The sequence below is a fragment of the Trichomycterus rosablanca genome, chromosome 4 (assembly GCF_030014385.1).
Source record: "Trichomycterus rosablanca isolate fTriRos1 chromosome 4, fTriRos1.hap1, whole genome shotgun sequence".
NCBI classification, from domain to species: Eukaryota; Metazoa; Chordata; class Actinopteri; order Siluriformes; family Trichomycteridae; genus Trichomycterus; species Trichomycterus rosablanca.
The window spans coordinates 53,040,635-53,059,287 of NC_085991.1; the positions used below are offsets into that span (position 1 = coordinate 53,040,635).

Here is an 18,653-nt window from a genome sequence, read left to right on the forward strand (position 1 = left end):
AGTGATGGAACCTTGGTCACCCCCCGCAAGATAGTGACTGAAATAAATGCCATTAGTTCCGGGAGATCCATGAACCAATCCACCTGCTCCGTGTGACATGCATGTTGAGTAGTCCATTCTTGAATGCTATGAAGCATGTCAAGAGTGATAAAACAGAGGAAGCTCTGAAGGCGACTCCGGACACTTCGTCTGGCCTTAGCCCTTGGCTCTCATCTGTAGGGTACGGTTCTATTGGGGTGAAATGGAGACGTTTCCCCACTTGTACTTCACGCCACACTGTGCCATCTTTTGCGGTCTCTGTCGGCTGACTCGCCAACCGAGCTCTCTTTTTTGGTAGAGGAGGAGTCTCCTCATCTGCAAGATAAATAATTTCAAATTAACATTTTGTTTTGGTTCTAAATAAAAAAGATAGTCAGGAAATAAAAATAGGTAATTTGAAAAATCTAACCTGAAGACAGCTCAGAGTCCGAATCCGGTTGAAGGACTATGTCTTCTCCATCTGAGTCACAAGGGTTGGTGTTGCTCAGGATCAGTTCCAATGCCTGTTGAGTGGTGAGCCTTCTCTGCATTTTGTTTCTTTTGAACAAAATAGGTGAAACAGTCACCTATTTATCCCCCACAGCACAAAAGGCTGCATGCAAATTTGCTAAGGTGTTAGCAACCTTATGCATATCCCCTGCACAACAATGCAGCTGGGGGTGGGCAGACACACTCAGGAGCAGCTTACATTCTTTTGCTTACACTCTTTTACAAGACCTTTGTTGAGGTGGATCAACACAATTAATTTGTTTTGTTTTTTGTCTGTCATTTTGAACCCACTTCTTTCACATCTTTTTTTAAAAGAAAAACATAAATAAATTCTTTTAGAAAAACTTGAAAACTTGAAATGTGTGTTTTATACAAATTGTCAGTTCCCTCAAAATGCAAAGTCTCTTGACCTGTGTTTCACATGGTGTTTTGAGGATGTCATCTCGGTTAGAAATTGATTTTTTAGGTAAAATTTATTGATTTATATGGTAAAACTTTTTGACTTATAACTGTACTTAAAAAGCTGACTTTTGGATGGAAAAAGCCATTACATAATGTCTGGCTAATTCTCTGTACAGAACATTTAGGAACAGGGAACTGAAACTGATCTTTGTGAAGACCCAGGACTCTGTGTCTTGCCAAAATGTACAGGGGTACAGAAAAAGATTTTGTATGCTTCAGCATTTTGTGCAAAAGACAGCGCACACACATAAGCATTTTTGACGTGATCAGGAATTAATGAAGGTATAAAACTAAAGAGTGACCAGAGGTGGGGGCTCTTTTTGCTTTTTTCCTCTCTGGCGCTTCGCTTCTTGCTTTGAACTTTTCTCTCCTGAGAAGCTTCAGAAGACTCGTCTGGATCCGAAGGAAGACTTAGACGTAAACTTACTTATATTCATATTAATAAATCATCATTATTATTTGACTTAATCTTGTATTTTTTGTCATTGACACCCAAAAAAGTAAAAGATCTGTCTTTAAGGCCATTGGCTCAGAAAGGCCAGGTTTTTAGTCCTTTTCAAGTATTAGACAGACGTTAGTGTGAATTCAGCTCTACTCCCCCCTGCAGATTCCTCAGGCAATGGCCACATTTACAAATGAAAGGATGCTAATTGAAGCCATCAGAGTCGTCAGTTCGGACTAAGGGTCATTTGACCCTCTTTCGGGACTTCAGGGGGGAGCTCGAAATTTCTGGGACTTCTAGTGTTAAGGGCCTTGCTAAAGGGTTCTCAACCAATAAAAATCCAAAAATGAATAAAGTTGTGTGAACTGACTCAACAACAACAAACTACAATCAAATACATTTAAAATTTAAAATTTTAAGTTCCTTTGTTAGTTTTTAGTTAATAATATTGATTAAATGTGTTCATCTGCATTAAAAAGCATTTAAAAATCTGTTTGTTTTTTATTTTATTGATTAATTTTCTCCCAAATTATCATAGTCAATCTGTCTTCTGCTGCTGGTGGATCCCTGATTGCAGTTGAGGTGGGTATATTGCTGCTCAAGCCTCCTCTGACCCACATGCAGCCCTTAGCAGAACCCTTTTTCACCCATGAACTCTGCACAGGCGCCTCTATCCGCCAATCAGGGTCCTTACACAGCATTTGAAGACCCCACCCACATAGTCCGGTCATCCCGCCCTAGCAGAAACGTGTCTGCTGCAGGCACTGTCAATTCTGCCTGCTAGATGTCGCCCAGCCGACCGGTGGCAATGCAGAGTTTTGAACTGAGGAGTTCAGAATCTCGGCGCTGGTGTGCTAGCAGAATATCCCCCTGTTTTTTTGTATTTAATAAAGCACATAATGAAGGCTAATGTATATATTTGTCATGCTTCCAGGTATGTTCAGGATATTGGCTATAGTCCCTCCCTTCCCCTCAAACACAACCAATCATGTCTGTGTAGATGCACGGCCAGTCCATAGCATCACTGAGATTTGAAGCCAGATCACTGTGATAATGGACCAGTACAGAGACCAGTTTAGGGCCACTGTAGGATTGGGTTCCCGCTGAAGTTTTTTTTGTTGTTGTTGGTATCAGTTCCCATTAAAAAAGTGCCACAATTATCTTAATCTTGGCTGCATCCGCCAGCTGAGATGATTCAAATCGATAGATATGCTTTTCTTTCGCTATATCTGTAAAGAGCAGCCTAATGAGGATGGAGGTCCTTACCTATTCTAGTTCCTCTCAAGGTTTAATTTTAAGGGACTTTTTCCTTGTCTTGCTCATCAGGGGTTTTTGGTCTGTTGGTCCTGGTTGCTGTAAAGCTGCTTTGAGATGACGTCTATTGTAGAAAGGGCTATACAAATAAAATTGACTTTACTTGACTCGGAAACAACAGTAATGCTCATCCTAGTCATGAACCTAAACCACCTCAACACCGAGTTCAACAAATAAAGGTTTGAAGAACCACAACAGCACTCAGAGCTGAGAGAAAGTCATTTATATAAAACTCAAATAAATCAAACCAACAAAAGAACAGAAAAATATGAACCACAGACGTCAGATATCATTTTAAAAAACACACCACAATGATCATGTACATATAAAAAGTGACCTCTACATTGTGTAAGAAACACTCTAGGAGAGAGTTTGGCCAATCAGAGTGCACTGATCAGTCCCTGGGCATTGGTGAAAGTGTTGGTGCTGTGGGCATCCTGTTGCCCCCAATGGAAGAAAGATAGAACTTTGGATAAAGAGGAAGGAAGCAGGAATTTGACTGGACTGTCCCCACAGGGTACATTTGTGGTTCTTTGTGCAAATGTGGATTCAAAATCCTCTCTCGATAAAGAAACACAGGAAACAATTGGACCAAAACCATGCTGAGCACCTACTTGGAGAAATTTGGCCTCAAAACTATAAAAGAAGACACATTGAAATATGTGACCAGTATAACATTAGAATATGTTTTATACCTTAGATTCCTAAAAGTTTGGAATGAGATGGACCACAGAACGAAGGAAAAGAAAGTTCATAGAAAGTTCAAAGGTCATAGAAAGTTGTAATCAGGGATGTTGGGTTTCTGTCATTCAGCCTCTTTAGGCCGATCACTCAGTTTTGATGACTGTGGGGAAGGTGGGCGCTGACGTCCTGTGAAAGCCCTCATGGCTGTGTTACCTGCTCGCTCTCTCTTTTAGTTATGCTGTAATAATTAGGGGTGCTGGAGTGTCATGCTGTTCTCTGTAAAACTGACATTTTACTATTACTGATTTCACATTGTAACTACATCTTCTGTTGTTTTACCCTGAGGTTGTTCTGATGGAAACCTGTTTACCCACCCAGGGTTGAAGCCTGCAAGTCGTGACTTTCGTGCCAACAATGCTGCTCCTGCTAGATACGACGTACTTGTGTCTGTTCTCACAATGTCCAGAACTCACTATTGAGTTTATCACACACTGGACAGAATAATGAACTCCAACTGCTTGCTTATTCTTTTCACTAGTTTAACCTTAAGTTTGCTTACAGACGATGTTAATTGTAAAAATAGCTATACAAATACATTTGACTTGACTTGACTCTGACTTGGTTGTGATGAATTTCTGGTAGTTGCTAATGTTTTAGAATGTTTTTGAGTGTTATAGAGATAAAAAAAAAAAAAGACCTTGTGGAAACCAAACATCCAATTAAAAACCACAACCAGATCAAACATTCTGAAGCTGGTTCAATGATGGTATCTCAAAAAGTGTGGGACATAAGCACAAAAATCCATTCGTAAAATAATAGAGAGGAAAAAGTAAAGCAGGAAGAATATAAACAGTGATAGACAGCAGCGTTGCATTACATTCACTAATTGGGATTGAACTTGACTAACAGGGCAGATGATCAGTGGTGCTGAATTTTTACCTCCACAATTACGACCAGGCTTAAACAAGGGATAGAGTTTTCCAGTGAAAGACTGACCAGTGAAAGAGTAGATATGAGACTCATTCTCAACATCATAGAAGGATACCAAACCCTCCTCATAATCCACAAACACTCCCACCTTCTCAGGAGCCTGTTTCAAGGAGAGGGAGTCACGAGGAGAATCCAGAGCTAAATATGCAGTTTTATTTCTCAGACACACAAACCAATATCCATCTGTAGGATTTGGTTTAATCCCTCCCTTCCTGTTACTGGACTCTCTGGTCACTCCTAAATCCCACTCAGTCTTCCCTTTAACCTGAACCTCATAGTAAAATCTCCCTGAGGAGAATCCCTCCTTTCCCAGCACACAGGGACAGTAATCAAATCTCTCTGGATTATCAGGAAGATCCTGTTTTGTGTCTCCACATGTAACTTGTTTTCCATCATCAGACAGGATCAGGTAAGAATTTGCTGTATCAGGATCCAGATTCACGTCCACTGAGGGAAAGAGACACAATTTACACCCATTTTATCGTTACACTGTGTATTAATGAAGAAATCTAGATTTCATCATGTGATGAGTGAGAGCTCACAAACCTGCATGTTGTTGAATTCTCTGCAGTTCTGGTTGGAATAAAATAAAGAACAAAATTATTTACTGCTAGAAATCATTTCTGTTAGAAACTGGATTATTTTAAAGTGATGATTATAAAGCACAATATGCAGCTGGAACATGAACATTCCATGGACTTGTTTTTCACCTTTTGCCCAGTAAACTGGACCAATGAACAGGATAAAGTAGTGGTAAAACAGACAGCAAATGAACGAATATATTACACGTGTGAAAACGTATTTGCTACCTTAACCTAATAACTGATTAGCAGTAACAACTGCATTTAAACATCTGTGATAACTTGTGATGAGTCTTTCACATCGCTGTGGAGGAATTGCTTCTGCTTTTTCTAGCAGTATGGTTCTAATTCTGCAACATTGGAGTTTTTAAGTCTAACTGCATGTTTAAGGTCGCACCACAGCATCTCAATGTGATTCAAGTCAGGACTTTGCTCAACTGCTTCCAAACCTTCATCTTCTTTATTTTAAGCCATTCAGAGGTGGACTTGCTTGATTAGATCATTGACCTGCTTCATAACTTAGCTGCATTTAAGCTTTCGATCACAAACTGACAGGCAGACATTTCCCAGAGACAGAGAGCAGAATTCATGGTTCCATCAGTTATGACAAGTCGTCCAGGTCCTGAAGAAGCAAATCCCCAGACCACCACCACCACCATGTTTGACTGTTGGTATGATGATGTTATGGTGGAATGTGTTTTATGCTAGATGTACCGGAACTCATGTCTTTGAAAAAGCCCCTTCTTTGACTCTTCAATTCACAGATTATTTATTATCCCAAAAGTCTTGGGGGGGGGGGGGGGGGGGGGGGGGGGCACAGGCTTACTCTTGACCAGGAAATGGCACTTTACTCCTGTGAATCTTTCTCACCTTAACATTTCATCCTTTGAATTTCATCTTATTACTGTTACTTTCCCAATTACCCTTCATATCATTGTCATCTACAAACCACCTGGCTCATTTAGAAACTTCATAGAAGAGCTGGATATTCTTCTGAGTTTCTTCCTTTCTGATGAGACTCCTCTGACTTGGTTACTTAAATCTCCCTACAGACAAACTTCAGTCATCCTGTCTTCTTCCTCTCCTTTTATCTTTTGACCTTCTCTTTAATCACAGCCCTCCAACACATAAAGGAGGCAATCTTTCGGACCTAGTCTTCAGCCATCCATCTTCGGCTCTTGACCTCACCGTCACCCCACTTCACCTCTCCAACCATCACTTTGTGTCCTTCTCTCTCTATCTCCCAACCCTTTCTACTTCCAACCACACTTACACGCTTACAACATGACCTAATCTTCACTCTCTTTTTTCCTCCTCACTGATCTCCTAACTTCACTACCTAACCCTGACATGCTTGCTACCCTTCCACTCAACTCTGCTACCATTACTCTACTCTCTTCTCTTTCAACATCTCTTGATCAGCTCTGTCCTCTCTCTCTCAAATGAGGAAAACTTTCCCACCCTGCTCCTTGGCTTTCAGGTGCATTGGGCAGCAACAGAAGAGAATTAAGGGCAGCTGAGAGAAAGTGGAGGAAATCTAAGCTCGACTTACAAGCTATTTCCTGAAACTAACAAGATCTTACAGATAGTAAACACTTACCCATACTGACGACCTTCTTCATTTCATCATCAATACATTCCTGGAGCTGAGACAGAGCTCTCTTCAGAGTCTCCACATCCAGATGAGACTGAATACTGACATCAGTCCAGTTGTTGGTGGGTGGAGGTCTGCACAGGGAGGGGTAAATCTACAGTACAGCAGGAGAGAGGAGAAATCCCTCAGCATGACCAGTGCTGTCCTGTCATGTGCTGCATTGCTATTTTGAAACAGAGGGACTCTGACCTGTAGGAGATGGAGATGATCCTCAGTGTTGGAGATCTGCTCCAGCTCAGTGTTTCTCCTCATTAGCTCAGTGATGTCTTGCTCCAGATCTTTAATGAACTCTTTAGCCTGACGCTCTGCTGCTCTCTGATTCTCTTGCATCACATTTATCAGAGCTTTAAAGATCTCCACGTGTTCGGTTGTCTCCTGCTCTGCGTTTTTCTAAGTTATATATATATATATATATATATATATATATATATATATATATATATATATATATATATATATGTATATATATACAGTCGTGTGAAAACGTTAGGACACCCCATGAAAAACTTCATCTTTTTAAACATATTTAAACATATTAACATTTGAGCTTCATTTAAACAGTACTAAGTGATTGAGCTTATATTATTATATCATAATTTATTGTGAGGAAAAAGTTAGGACACCCCCACATTTATTACTACTTAAAATGTCTAAAATTAGAATCAGGTGCACCACATCCACTGCAATGATTAAACCATTGTTAGAGGACATAAAAGTTTTATTTAAACCTCTGCCATTAGTTTGGTTTGCTCTTGATTGTTGAAGTGAGTGTTATCACCATGGTGAGATCTAAAGAGCTCTCTGAGGCCTTCAGAAAGAAGATTGTAGATGCATATAAGTCTGGTAAGGGATTTAAGGAATTTTGGCCCACTCTTCTTTGCAGAATTGTTTTAATTCAGCTACATTGGAGGGTTTTCGAGCATGAACGGCCTGTTTAAGGTCATGCCACAGCATCTCAATCGGATTCAAGTCCGGACTTTGACTAGGCCACTCCAAAACCTTCATTTTGTTTTTTTTTCAGCCATTCAGAGGTTGACTTGCTGGTGTGATTCGGATCATTGTTCTGCTGCAGAACCCAAGTACGCTTGAGCTTAAGGTCACACACTGATGGCCGGACATTTTCCTTCAGGATTTTCTGGTAGAGAGCAGAGTTCATGGTTCCATCAATTACAGCAAATCGTCCAGGTCCTGAAGCAGCAAAGCAGCCCCAGACCATCACACTACCACCACCATGTTTGACTGTGGGTATGATGTTCTTTTTCTGAAATGCTGTGTTAGTTTTGCGCCAGATGTAACAGGACGCACACCTTCCATAAGGTTCCACTTTTGTCTCATCAGTCCACAGAATATTTTGTCTTGGGGATTATCAAGATGTTTTTGGCAAATGTGAGACGGGCCTTTATGTTTTTTTTGATCAGCAGTGGTTTTCGCCTTGGAACTCTCCCATGAATCCCATTTTTGTGCAAAAACAAAAGAAATCTGTAAGGGGGCAAATACTTTTTCACAGCACGGTATATACTATTGTATATAATACATATAAATACTAGTTTGGCAATAATTTCCTGTTAGAGAATGACTGTGCCCCTGGGCACAAAGCAGGGACCATGATGACTTTTTACTAGGGCTGTCGAAGTTAACGCGATAATAACGCATTAACGCAATCTCAATTTAACGCGATTATAAAAATTAGTGCCGTTAACGCAAATTCTAGTTCATGTTGAGACTTGACTGGTAGAACAAACGTTTTAATGTCGGACTTGCCACCGTTTTTCATTTGCGGTTTGTTAACATAATGTTACCGAGCGTCGTAGTGTCGTAGTAATGCACTTGCATAATAAAGAAGCTGCCAGTCCTCCATTCACGTAACGCTAGAACGGACACTTAAAAATCCTCCTTTTGGAGTGAACTGGTTTCATTTTTGATCAATATTATTTACCATTGGCTCAGGTACATGTCAAAACAAATGCTTTGTATTTCATTGGTTTAACAGCCTCATTTCACTGCTTACAGCGCTACCACTGGCCAATCGGAGAAGGTCCGCCCTCTAAATACTAGTCTGTGATTGGGTGGTTGAATTTCGCCCGCCCTCTCTGTTTTGTAAACACCGCTACCTGAGTCAATCACTCAGCTCTCATGATCAGGAACGCGGTGAAAATGCCAAAAAGTAAACTTTTGAGGCAGCGATGAACGGACCTAAATATGAAAAGACACAACATTTAGTGAGTAAAACAGTCATTTGTTATATAATTCTTGCTTAAATTGGTCAAAAACTCTGTTATATGGGTTCTGGATTCATTCTGTGTTGCAGTAGCATGTCCCCCTGTTCCTAATAAGATGTCCGGCTTTTTGGGGTGTTATGTCCTCCTTTTTGTTACTATGAATCTGGCCACCCTAGTCTAAACACACTCAGTTCGTGTAGAAACGTCCATTGAACCACTGGATAGTATTACTGCCTAGTATGTGAGTGAATAAAACAGTTTTCTCTTGTCCCAGCAGTTTTTAACATCAGTACATTTAGCATAAAATGTGTTCACCATTTTAACTGTAACATTTCACTTAAAAATCCTTGTTTTCTATAACATTTACACAGATTTTTTTTTTTATGCGATTAATCGCGATTAACTATATGAAATTCTGAGATTAATCGCGATTAAAATTTTTAATCGTTTGACAGCCCTACTTTTTACATGTTTTATGTTAAGAAACTCCAGTGGTCTGCTCAGAGCCTTGACCCCAACGGCACTAAACATCTTTGGGATGAATTGGAATATTTTTCTACATTACTGATCCTGCTTTTATCTTATTTTATTGTGAACTGAGGTTTAAATAAATTTGAGAAGAATTAATAATTCTTCATTCTGTCATTATACTGCACAAGAGTACTGGTACAATACATACTCTATTAGTACTCACTTTATTAATTTTTACAGAGCATTTAATTTTGTCAATCTTCTTCAAGCGGTCCCGGATCATCTGCTCAACTTTTGCGTGGTTCCTCACTAGCTCATTCTACCAGAAGGAGAAAAAATAATTTTACAATATTTATATATTTATAATTTATTACATTTAACTGTCATATTAAATCTCTAGATCTCTCACCTTCTTCTCTGCACTCTCCTCCTCTATAGGAACTGTGTTGTGGTTCTTGTGGTCTGTCTCTGTGCAGAACTGACACACACACGTCTGGTCGTCTCTACAGAACATCTCCAGAAGTTTCTCATGTTTCTGACAGATGTAATCCTCCAGGTTCTCCACAGAATCTATAAGTTTATGTTTTTTTAATAAAGGAACTCTCTGATGAGGTTCCAGGTGAGTCTTACAGTAAGAGGCCACACAGATCAGACAGGACTTCAGAGCTTCACGTTTCTTTTTACTGCAAATGTCACAAAGAACCAAATATGCTGTGGGATCTTCTGCAGTGCTGCTTGATTTGACCTGAACTGGATCCATCAATTGAGCAACCAGTCCAGAGATGAAGGTGTTAACTCGTAATTCAGGTCTTTGTGGAAATTCCTCTTTACATAATGGACACCGGCAATGAGAACTGGTATCCCAGCACTCTTTGAGACAGGTCATGCAGAAGTTGTGTCCACATGGAGTAGAGACTGGATCAGTGAACACATCCAGACAGATGGAGCACTGGAGCTGATCTTCAGACAGGAAACTGCTGGAGGAAGCCATGACTGATAGAGGAGATGATAAATGTTTATAACTTTGTAAGGTACTACAGCGTCTCACAAAATTCAATTACGTCTCTACAAATAATTTCATGCACTTTTAGTAAAAGGTTTAGCTAAAACACCTGAAATCAATAATTAATAGTGTGGTCAAATATTACCTTAAACCTTTCTCAGATTTTCTCAGAGTCTATAGACATTCTTTTATAAAATCTCTCATAATAAAGAGTAATTTTATCATTCATTATATTAACAGTTACATTTTGTTAAAATAAGTTTTGAATTTACTACTGTAAAGTAATCTATGCTGTAGGACTTGGTCATGCTTTCCTGTATTTATATTTTATGACTTAGTTTGTAACATAGTTGTATGAACACAAGGAAACTTCTACAGTCTTTAATTTATTATAAAGTTTCTCTTCAAGCACTTTTTAGACACTCTTGGCATTTAAAAGTACATGAAGTGAAACTATAGAGGAAAACAAATTAATTAGTGTCACGCATGGGGGCTAAGTTGCGAGACAAAAAGGGGCGGACACACGCGCAGAGATGTTTAACGAATATTTAATAGTAACAAAAGCTAAACACAAGAGCTAGTAACATAGCTAGTAACGAGAGCTAAACACAAGAGCTAGTAGCATAGCTAGTAACGAGAGCTAAACACAAGAGCTAGTAACATAGCTAGTAACGAGAGCTAAACGCAGGAGCTAGTAACATAGCTAGTAACGAGAGCTAAACACAGGAGCTAGTAACGAGGGCTAAACACAGGAGCTAGTAACATAGCTAGTAATGAGGGCTAAACACAAGAGCTAATTACAAACTGGAGCTAATTACAAACTGGAGCTAGGAACAAACTGGAGCTAGAAACCTGGAGCTTAGGAACAACCTGGAGCTAGGAACAGAACTTGAACAGAAGCTGCCTCCTTTTATCAGGAGCAGCTGGAGCTAATTAGTTCAAATGAACCAGTTGTGAGAGAGGGTGTGGCAGGAGACAGCGTGTGCTCCCAGTGAGAGAGGGGTGTGGCACAGAGGCACACTGGAGCACACAAAGGCTCCAAGTGTGACAATTAGGCAGCAACACTGTAAACTAGGGCGATATATCGAGATTTTATAAAATATCGATATATTTTTATACGCGATAAGACAATATCGCTTATATCGATATAGATGTTGCGTTCCAATTAGATCCGACAGTTCGTCTTTCTCTTCTCCCAGTTTGTCTCTGCACATGTTCACCTGCCCCGCCTCTCTCCCTCACTGAACACAATTCGCCCCTCCCCACCGCCAATTCTTTCTGCCCTCAGAACACATTTCTGTAAGTAAAACTTCCATGATAGCATGATACCATGATAGCATGATACCATGATAGCATGATTCCATGATAGCATGGAGACGGAAACAGATGGACTACAGTCCACGGACTTCCGGTGGTACGCACGCTGAGACGCACGCTGAGACGCTAGCCTAGTTGTTTGTTTGTAGCCTTTAGCTAAATAACTTTTTATATACGTATGTTTTAAACATATAATTTATACGTTAATCTTCCGTGTGTTGTTGATTTAGTTTTATTTTGTTTATCGTAAAAAAGCGCTTGTGTTTACTAACGTAAATTCGTGCTGTGTTGGAAACTAGGAAACTTCTGCTACCGGCATCCGAACGAAGCCGGTTTTGTTTGTTTTTGTACTTCAGCGCATAAACATCTTAATTATCCAGAATTTAAACCGTTTTCGGTCCGCACGAAGCGCGTTTGTGTTTGGTTGTGTTCTGTATTTCAGCTCTTAAAACACCTCTGTTTTGTGTTTATTTGTTTAGTACACCAGCGCATAACACCGTTCTCCTTTAGAATTACAGCCGCTTTTGTCCGAACGAAGCGCGTTTGTGTTGGTTTCGTTGGTGGTTTTTGTATTCCAGCTTATCATCGCCTGTTTCATCCGGAATTAAAGCCGTTCTTCTGTGACTACCAGCAGAAGCGCCGGTGAATCCAACATAAACATCATCTCCAACTCATCTTGTAAAGCTAAGTACATTTCTTTGTTATTATGGCACCAGCAGGAGCATTATATCCATGTTCCGAGTGTAATATGTTCAGTTATTCCTTCTCCGTGTTTAGTGATAACTTTATATGTGATAAGTGTAGATTAGTTGTTAGTCTGACGGAGAAGATCTCAGTGTTAGAAGGGCGCATTCGGGCGTTAGAACAGACTACTACTAGTGAGTGCTTAGATTCAGCTGTAGCAGTCCCGAATGCCAGCAGTTCAGGTACAGAACCCCAGACTCCGGCATTAGAGCCCTCACAGCGGGGCGACTGGGTGACGTCTCGGCGACATAGTCGTAGGGCATAGCACCGACCATCTCAGTTGCACGTGTCCAACAGGTTTTCCCTACTCAGTGACCCACCCGCTGAGAAGCCTGTTAATGTAAGTGCTCTGGTTATAGGAGATTCTCAGCTCCGACACGTGCGTATTGCAACCCCCATAGAGACACCAGCAACCATAGTCACTTGTATTCCGGGGGCCAGGGCGCCTGACATCAGAGCAAATCTGAAAGTGCTGGCTAATGCTAATCGTAGATTTTCGAAGATTGTTATCCACGTCGGCACTAATGATGTTCGTTTACGGCAGTCTGAGGTTACTAAGAGTAATGTTAAAGAGGTGTGTGAGTTAGCTAGGTCGATGTCTGAGGCAGTAGTGTGCTCTGGCCCCTTACCGATTCGACCCAGTGGCGAAACCTACAGCAGGTTGTTGTCGCTGAACCGCTGGATGTCTAAATGGTGCTCAGAAAACTGCATTGATTTTGTAGATAACTGGTCCACCTTTGAGGGAAGGCCTGGTCTTTTGAAGCGGGATGGTGTCCACCCCACGTGGGAGGGTGCTGCTCGCATTTCTTGCAGCATAGGTGACAGGCTTTACCACCGCGTTAGTGTAGCGGCAGATAGTGTTAAATGACTATCCAGAGCCAAGACCAGGCAGCAGACTAACAGGCCTAACCAACTGTCTGCGAGTCGCCATCGGACGTCACCCGGAATCCTTAGGTCACAAACCATTGAGACTGTGTCTGTTTACCGTGGCAGGTGTAAGCCAAAACAAAATCAAAAAGTATGTCATAATAACTTAATTAAAATTAATCTAAATGAGCATCATGAAAACCATAGTAAAGCTAAACTAAAGTTAGGACTTCTAAACATCAGGTCACTTGCATGCAAAACAGTAATTGTAAATGAAATAATTACAGATAATTGTCTTAGTGCACTTTGTTTAACTGAGACCTGGGCTAGACCTGATGAGTATCTAGGTTTAAATGAAGCATCTCCTCCGGGTTACAGTTATGAACATAAGCCACGTCTTAGTGGTCGTGGTGGAGGAACAGCCGCAATTTATGACAAGGACATAGGTCTCACTGTAAAATCAACTCCCATAACAAACTCGTTTGAAGTTCTTATCTCTGACATAACCAATAAATGTTCATCTGATAAAACTAGTATGTTTAAGCTGGTTACTGTTTATCGACCCCCTGGTCCTTACTCAGAATTTCTTAACGAATTTGCCGATTTTCTTTCTAAATTAGTTTTATCAACTAAGAAAGCTTTAATTGTTGGTGACTTTAATATTCATTATGAGGATAAGTGTAATCCACTCAAAACTGCGTTTGACTCTATTTTAGAATCTTTAGGCATCACCCAAAATGTAACAGGACCCACTCACCGCTGTAAACATACCTTAGATTTAATACTTACTTATGGTATAAACATAGACAACCTGGAAATTATACCACAGAATGACTTAATCTCTGATCACTCCCTACTAATTTATGAAGTGTCCCTGTCCAATAATATACAGCAACCACATCGTTTTAAATGTAAGCGCACTATTACATCTGCAACTGCAGCAGCGTTCATAAACTGCCTACCAGAATTACCAAATATATCAGCATCGGAACCTAAAGAACTAGATCAGGCAACTCAAAACTTAGAGACTGTATTGCGCACAACCTTAGATAACGTAGCCCCACTCAAAACTAAACTGATTAGGGAGAAAAAACTTGCTCCTTGGTACAATGACCACACATGTGCACTTAAACAAGCAGCACGGAAATTAGAACGTAAGTGGCGTCACACTACACTGGAAGTGTATAAGATTGCTTGGAAAGATGCTCTAACTGAGTATAAACATGCACTTATAAAAGCTAAATCTTTATATTATTCGTCCCTAATAGAGAAAAATAAAAACAATCCCAGATTCCTTTTTGAGACAGTGTCCAAATTAACTAAAAACGTTAATGAAACTGAATCTAATATACCGCCTGACTGTACCAGCGATGATTTTTTAAAATTCTTTAATGACAAGATAGAAAAAATACGACTTCAGAGTCAGAGTGTGTCACTTCCCAATGTTACGTATAAACTCACTCCGAGCAGCATTGGTGATAATAGTAACGAGTTAATCCAACTAAATTCCTTTAATCCAATCTCCCAAAATGAACTAACTGTGTTGATTAAATCATCGAAGTCATCATCGTGTATACTCGATCCTGTTCCAACTCGTTTACTTAAAGATTTACTCCCAGCTATTGTAGAGCCCCTGCTTACATTAATCAAGGCATCCCTTAGCCTTGGATATGTACCTAAATTGTTTAAAAGTGCTGTTATTAAACCCCTGATTAAAAAACCTAATCTTGATCCACATGTTTTATCTAATTATAGGCCAATTTCAAACCTTCCTTTTGTCTCAAAGATATTAGAAAAAGTCGTTTCCAAACAGCTATGTTCTTATTTGAATGAAAATTGTATTCATGAAAAATTTCAATCAGGATTTAGACCCAACCATAGTACCGAAACCGCATTAATTAGAGTAGTTAACGAGTTGTTAATGTCTTCTGATAATGGATGTGTCTCTTTTTTTGTTCTATTAGATCTTAGTGCAGCGTTTGATACGGTCGATCATAAAATTTTACTGGAGAGGCTAGAAAATACAGTAGGTGTTAAAGGACTCGCACTCTCTTGGTTCAAATCATATCTGACTGACCGCTCTCAATTCGTTTATGTAAATAATAAATGCTCGGAAACTACAAAAGTAAAGTATGGTGTTCCACAGGGGTCGGTACTGGGACCGCTATTATTTACACTCTATATGCTTCCACTAGGTGAAATTATTCATAAACATGGCATAAACTTTCACTGCTATGCAGATGACACACAGCTGTATATATCAGCCAAACCAAATGATACTGACACAATCAGTAAGATTGAAGATTGTGTAAACGACATAAAAAACTGGATGTCGTGTAATTTTCTTTTACTTAATTCAGATAAAACTGAGGTTTTACTTGTTGGCTCTAAAGCTGCAAGAGACAAGTTGTCTAACCTGGTGCTAAACTTAAACACGTTCTCTGTTACTCCTAGCCCAGATGTAAAAAACTTAGGTGTCACAATAGATTCAGATCTCTCATTTGATACACACGTTAATAATATTACTAGAGTTGCTTTCTATCATTTGCGTAACATTTCTAAAATAAGAAATATACTATCTGTTAATGACGCCGAAAAACTGATCCATGCGTTTATAACTTTTCGGTTAGATTATTGTAATGCTCTTCTAACAGGATGCTCTGGTAGATCCATAAACAAACTCCAGTTAGTTCAAAATGCAGCAGCTCGAGTGCTAACTAGAACAAAAAAATTTGACCATATTACTCCTGTTCTATCATCTCTACACTGGCTGCCAGTTAAATTTCGCATTGATTACAAAATACTTTTACTAACTTATAAAGCGCTACATGGTCTGGCTCCACAGTATCTGAGTGAACTTATTAATCACTACAACCCAGCACGTCCACTTCGTTCACAAGATGCAGGGTTACTTATAGTTCCTAAAATTAAAAAGACCACAGCTGGTGGAAGAGCGTTTTCTTACAAAGCTCCACAACTTTGGAATAATCTTCCTGCCTCTGTTTGGGATTCGGACACGTCTCAATGTTTAAGTCTAGACTGAAAACATATTTATTTTCTCAGGCTTTTGATTAGTATAGACAAAGGCGCAGAGCTTGGGGGTTCTTGGTCATAGAAACTTGTGGTGATCAGGGATGTTGGGTTGCTGTCGTCCTGCCTCTCTTGTCCGATCACTCAGGTTTGATGACGGTGGGGAGATGGGCGCTGATGTCCTGTGAAAGCCTTCATGACCTTGTTACCTGCTCGCTCTCCCTTTTAGTTATGCTGTAATAATTAGGGCTGCCGGAGTCTAAAACTCTCTGTAAAACTGTTTGTCAACAAGCATTGTACATTATTAACTACATTCTCTGTTGTTTTACCCCGAGGGCATTCTGATGGAAACCTGTTTACCCGCCGAGGTTAAGGATTAAAGTCGAGACTGCCGGGACAACGATGCTGCTCCTGTCAGATGTGACGGGTCTGGAGTAATTGCAACGACAAGAAATCACTACAGACTTTATTGAAGACTAGAGCGGATAACAACTCTATTGTTATTTAATTGTTTATTTATCTATTTATTACCAGTTATGACTTTTAGATCATTTAATTCTGTGTTTGTATGATTTGTGTAAATCGTGTATTTATTTAAAGTATCCTCCAGACCACCCAAGAAGGATGGGCCCTGCTGAGTCTGGTTCCTCTCAAGGTTTCTTCCTGTAATTTTCAGGGAGTTTTTCCTTGCCACAGTCGCCCTCGGCTTGCTCAACAGGGGTTTTTGTATCTGTTGGTCCTGGATTTTGTAAAGTTGCTTTGAGACAATGTATATTGTAAAAAGCGCTATATAAATAAAGTTGACCTGGGGATCGAACCCAGGTCCTTCTTGCTGTGAGGCGACAGTGCTACCCACTCAGCCACCGTACCGCCCACATGTCACTAGGTAACTAGGTAACTAGGTAACTAGGTAACTATTACATTGTTTATTATATTATAAATGTACATTCATCATTTTTAGAATTTTTACACTGTTGTTATGTTTACTGTACCCGTACTGTAGGACTTAATACAGTTGTATTGAATGGTACATGCCTCTGGGTAATTACTACACCTCGGCTTCATGCTCTTTTTAGACGCTCCCTTAGCATTTCACCTCAGATAAACCTCACATTTCCAAAATAGCGTTAAGTAAAAACGAAGAGAGAAACTTTTTAAACATATTTGATTGTAGTTTGTTCCACACACACACACACACACACACACACGAGCCGTTTGCAGTAAGTTTGTTTTTTGCTGAGAAATATCTCACACTACACTATTTATTACCAAGTTGCAGCACAAAGATTCAATTAACCATCAAACATTTCAGCTAAAGAACAAAACGATTCTTAAAGATTTTACATTCAACTAAATCCATGAAACGTTGTTGTTTCACCACAAGAACATTTTACCCTACAGCACTGTTCCACTTTACCTCCCCTGCTGCCCCTTTTACCCCCTTTATTATTTACCTGCAGTGATTTTAGCTGATTGAAGACTGTAGAAGCTTCAGACTGGAGATTTTTGAGCTGCTGAAAGAAAATCAGTTCTGATCAGGAAACTCGATTCCACTTTAGTTTCGTTTCTGCTGAGTGACGTCACGAAGGCTCCTCCTACTGTTCCATGTTTTTATTTAAAGCGCATTTACAGATTTTAACCAGCAGATGACAGAATTTTACCACGTTTTACCAATGCTTCAAAATTTAGCAATGATCGTCGTCTTTAGTCTTTGTGATTTTTTTTTTTTGACGTTGTACCTTCAGTCATTCATTTTTCATTTCACAAACCAACACTGAAAAATTGTAAAACTGTAAGTTTTTTGTTTTAATATCAAATAACAAATATACAGAAATTAAATAATTCAACAGTTTGTCTTCTGCTGCTGGTGGTTCCCTGATTGCAGTTGAGGTGGGTATATTGCTGCTCACGCCTCCTCTGACCCACATGCAGCTCTTAGCGAAACCCTTTTTCACCCATGCACTCTGCACACGCGCCTCTATCCGCCAATCAGGGTCCTTACACAGCATTTGAAGACCCCACCCACATAGTCTGGTCATCCCGCCATAGCAGAAATGTGTCTGCTGCAGGCACTGCCAATTCTGCCCGCTAGATAGCGCCCAGCCGACCGGTGGCAATGCAGAGTTTTGAACCAAGGAGTTCAGAATCTCGGCGCTGGTGTGCTAGCAGAATATCCCGCTATTTATTGTATTTAATAAAGCTCATAATGAAGGCTAATGTATATATTTGTCATGCCTCCAGGTATGTTTAGGATATTGGCTATAGTCCCTCCCCTCCCCTCAAACACAGTCAATCATGTCTATGTAGATGCACAGCCAGTCGATAGCATCACTGAGATTTTAAACCA

At 39.9% G+C, this 18,653-nt stretch overlaps 1 protein-coding gene across 1 annotated transcript; it reads right to left on the reverse strand.

Moving 5' to 3' along the window:
* Positions 1–2,953: 2,953 nt before the first annotated feature.
* On the reverse strand, positions 2,954–17,814 carry LOC134311772 (E3 ubiquitin-protein ligase TRIM39-like). The gene is made up of 7 exons (XM_062993436.1): positions 17,761–17,814; positions 9,755–10,338; positions 9,569–9,664; positions 6,845–7,045; positions 6,602–6,749; positions 4,967–4,993; positions 2,954–4,867 (listed from the first exon to the last, which is right to left on the reverse strand). The coding sequence occupies exons 2-7, from the start codon at positions 10,334–10,336 to the stop codon at positions 4,188–4,190; spliced, it is 1,734 nt and encodes a 577-aa protein (XP_062849506.1). The 5' UTR covers positions 10,337–10,338; positions 17,761–17,814; the 3' UTR covers positions 2,954–4,187.
* Between the last annotated feature and the right edge of the window lie 839 nt (positions 17,815–18,653).

Coding starts and splice junctions, on each gene's coding strand:
- LOC134311772 (XM_062993436.1), bottom strand. CDS start 10,336: ATGGCTTCCTCCAGCAGTTTCCTGTCTGAAGATCAGCTCCAGTGCTCC. Junction 9,665..9,754: donor AGGAGAGTGCAGAGAAGAAG/GTGAGAGATCTA, acceptor TCCTTCTGGTAG/AATGAGCTAGTGAGGAACCA. Junction 4,994..6,601: donor GAAGAAGGTCGTCAGTATGG/GTAAGTGTTTAC, acceptor TATTCCAACCAG/AACTGCAGAGAATTCAACAA.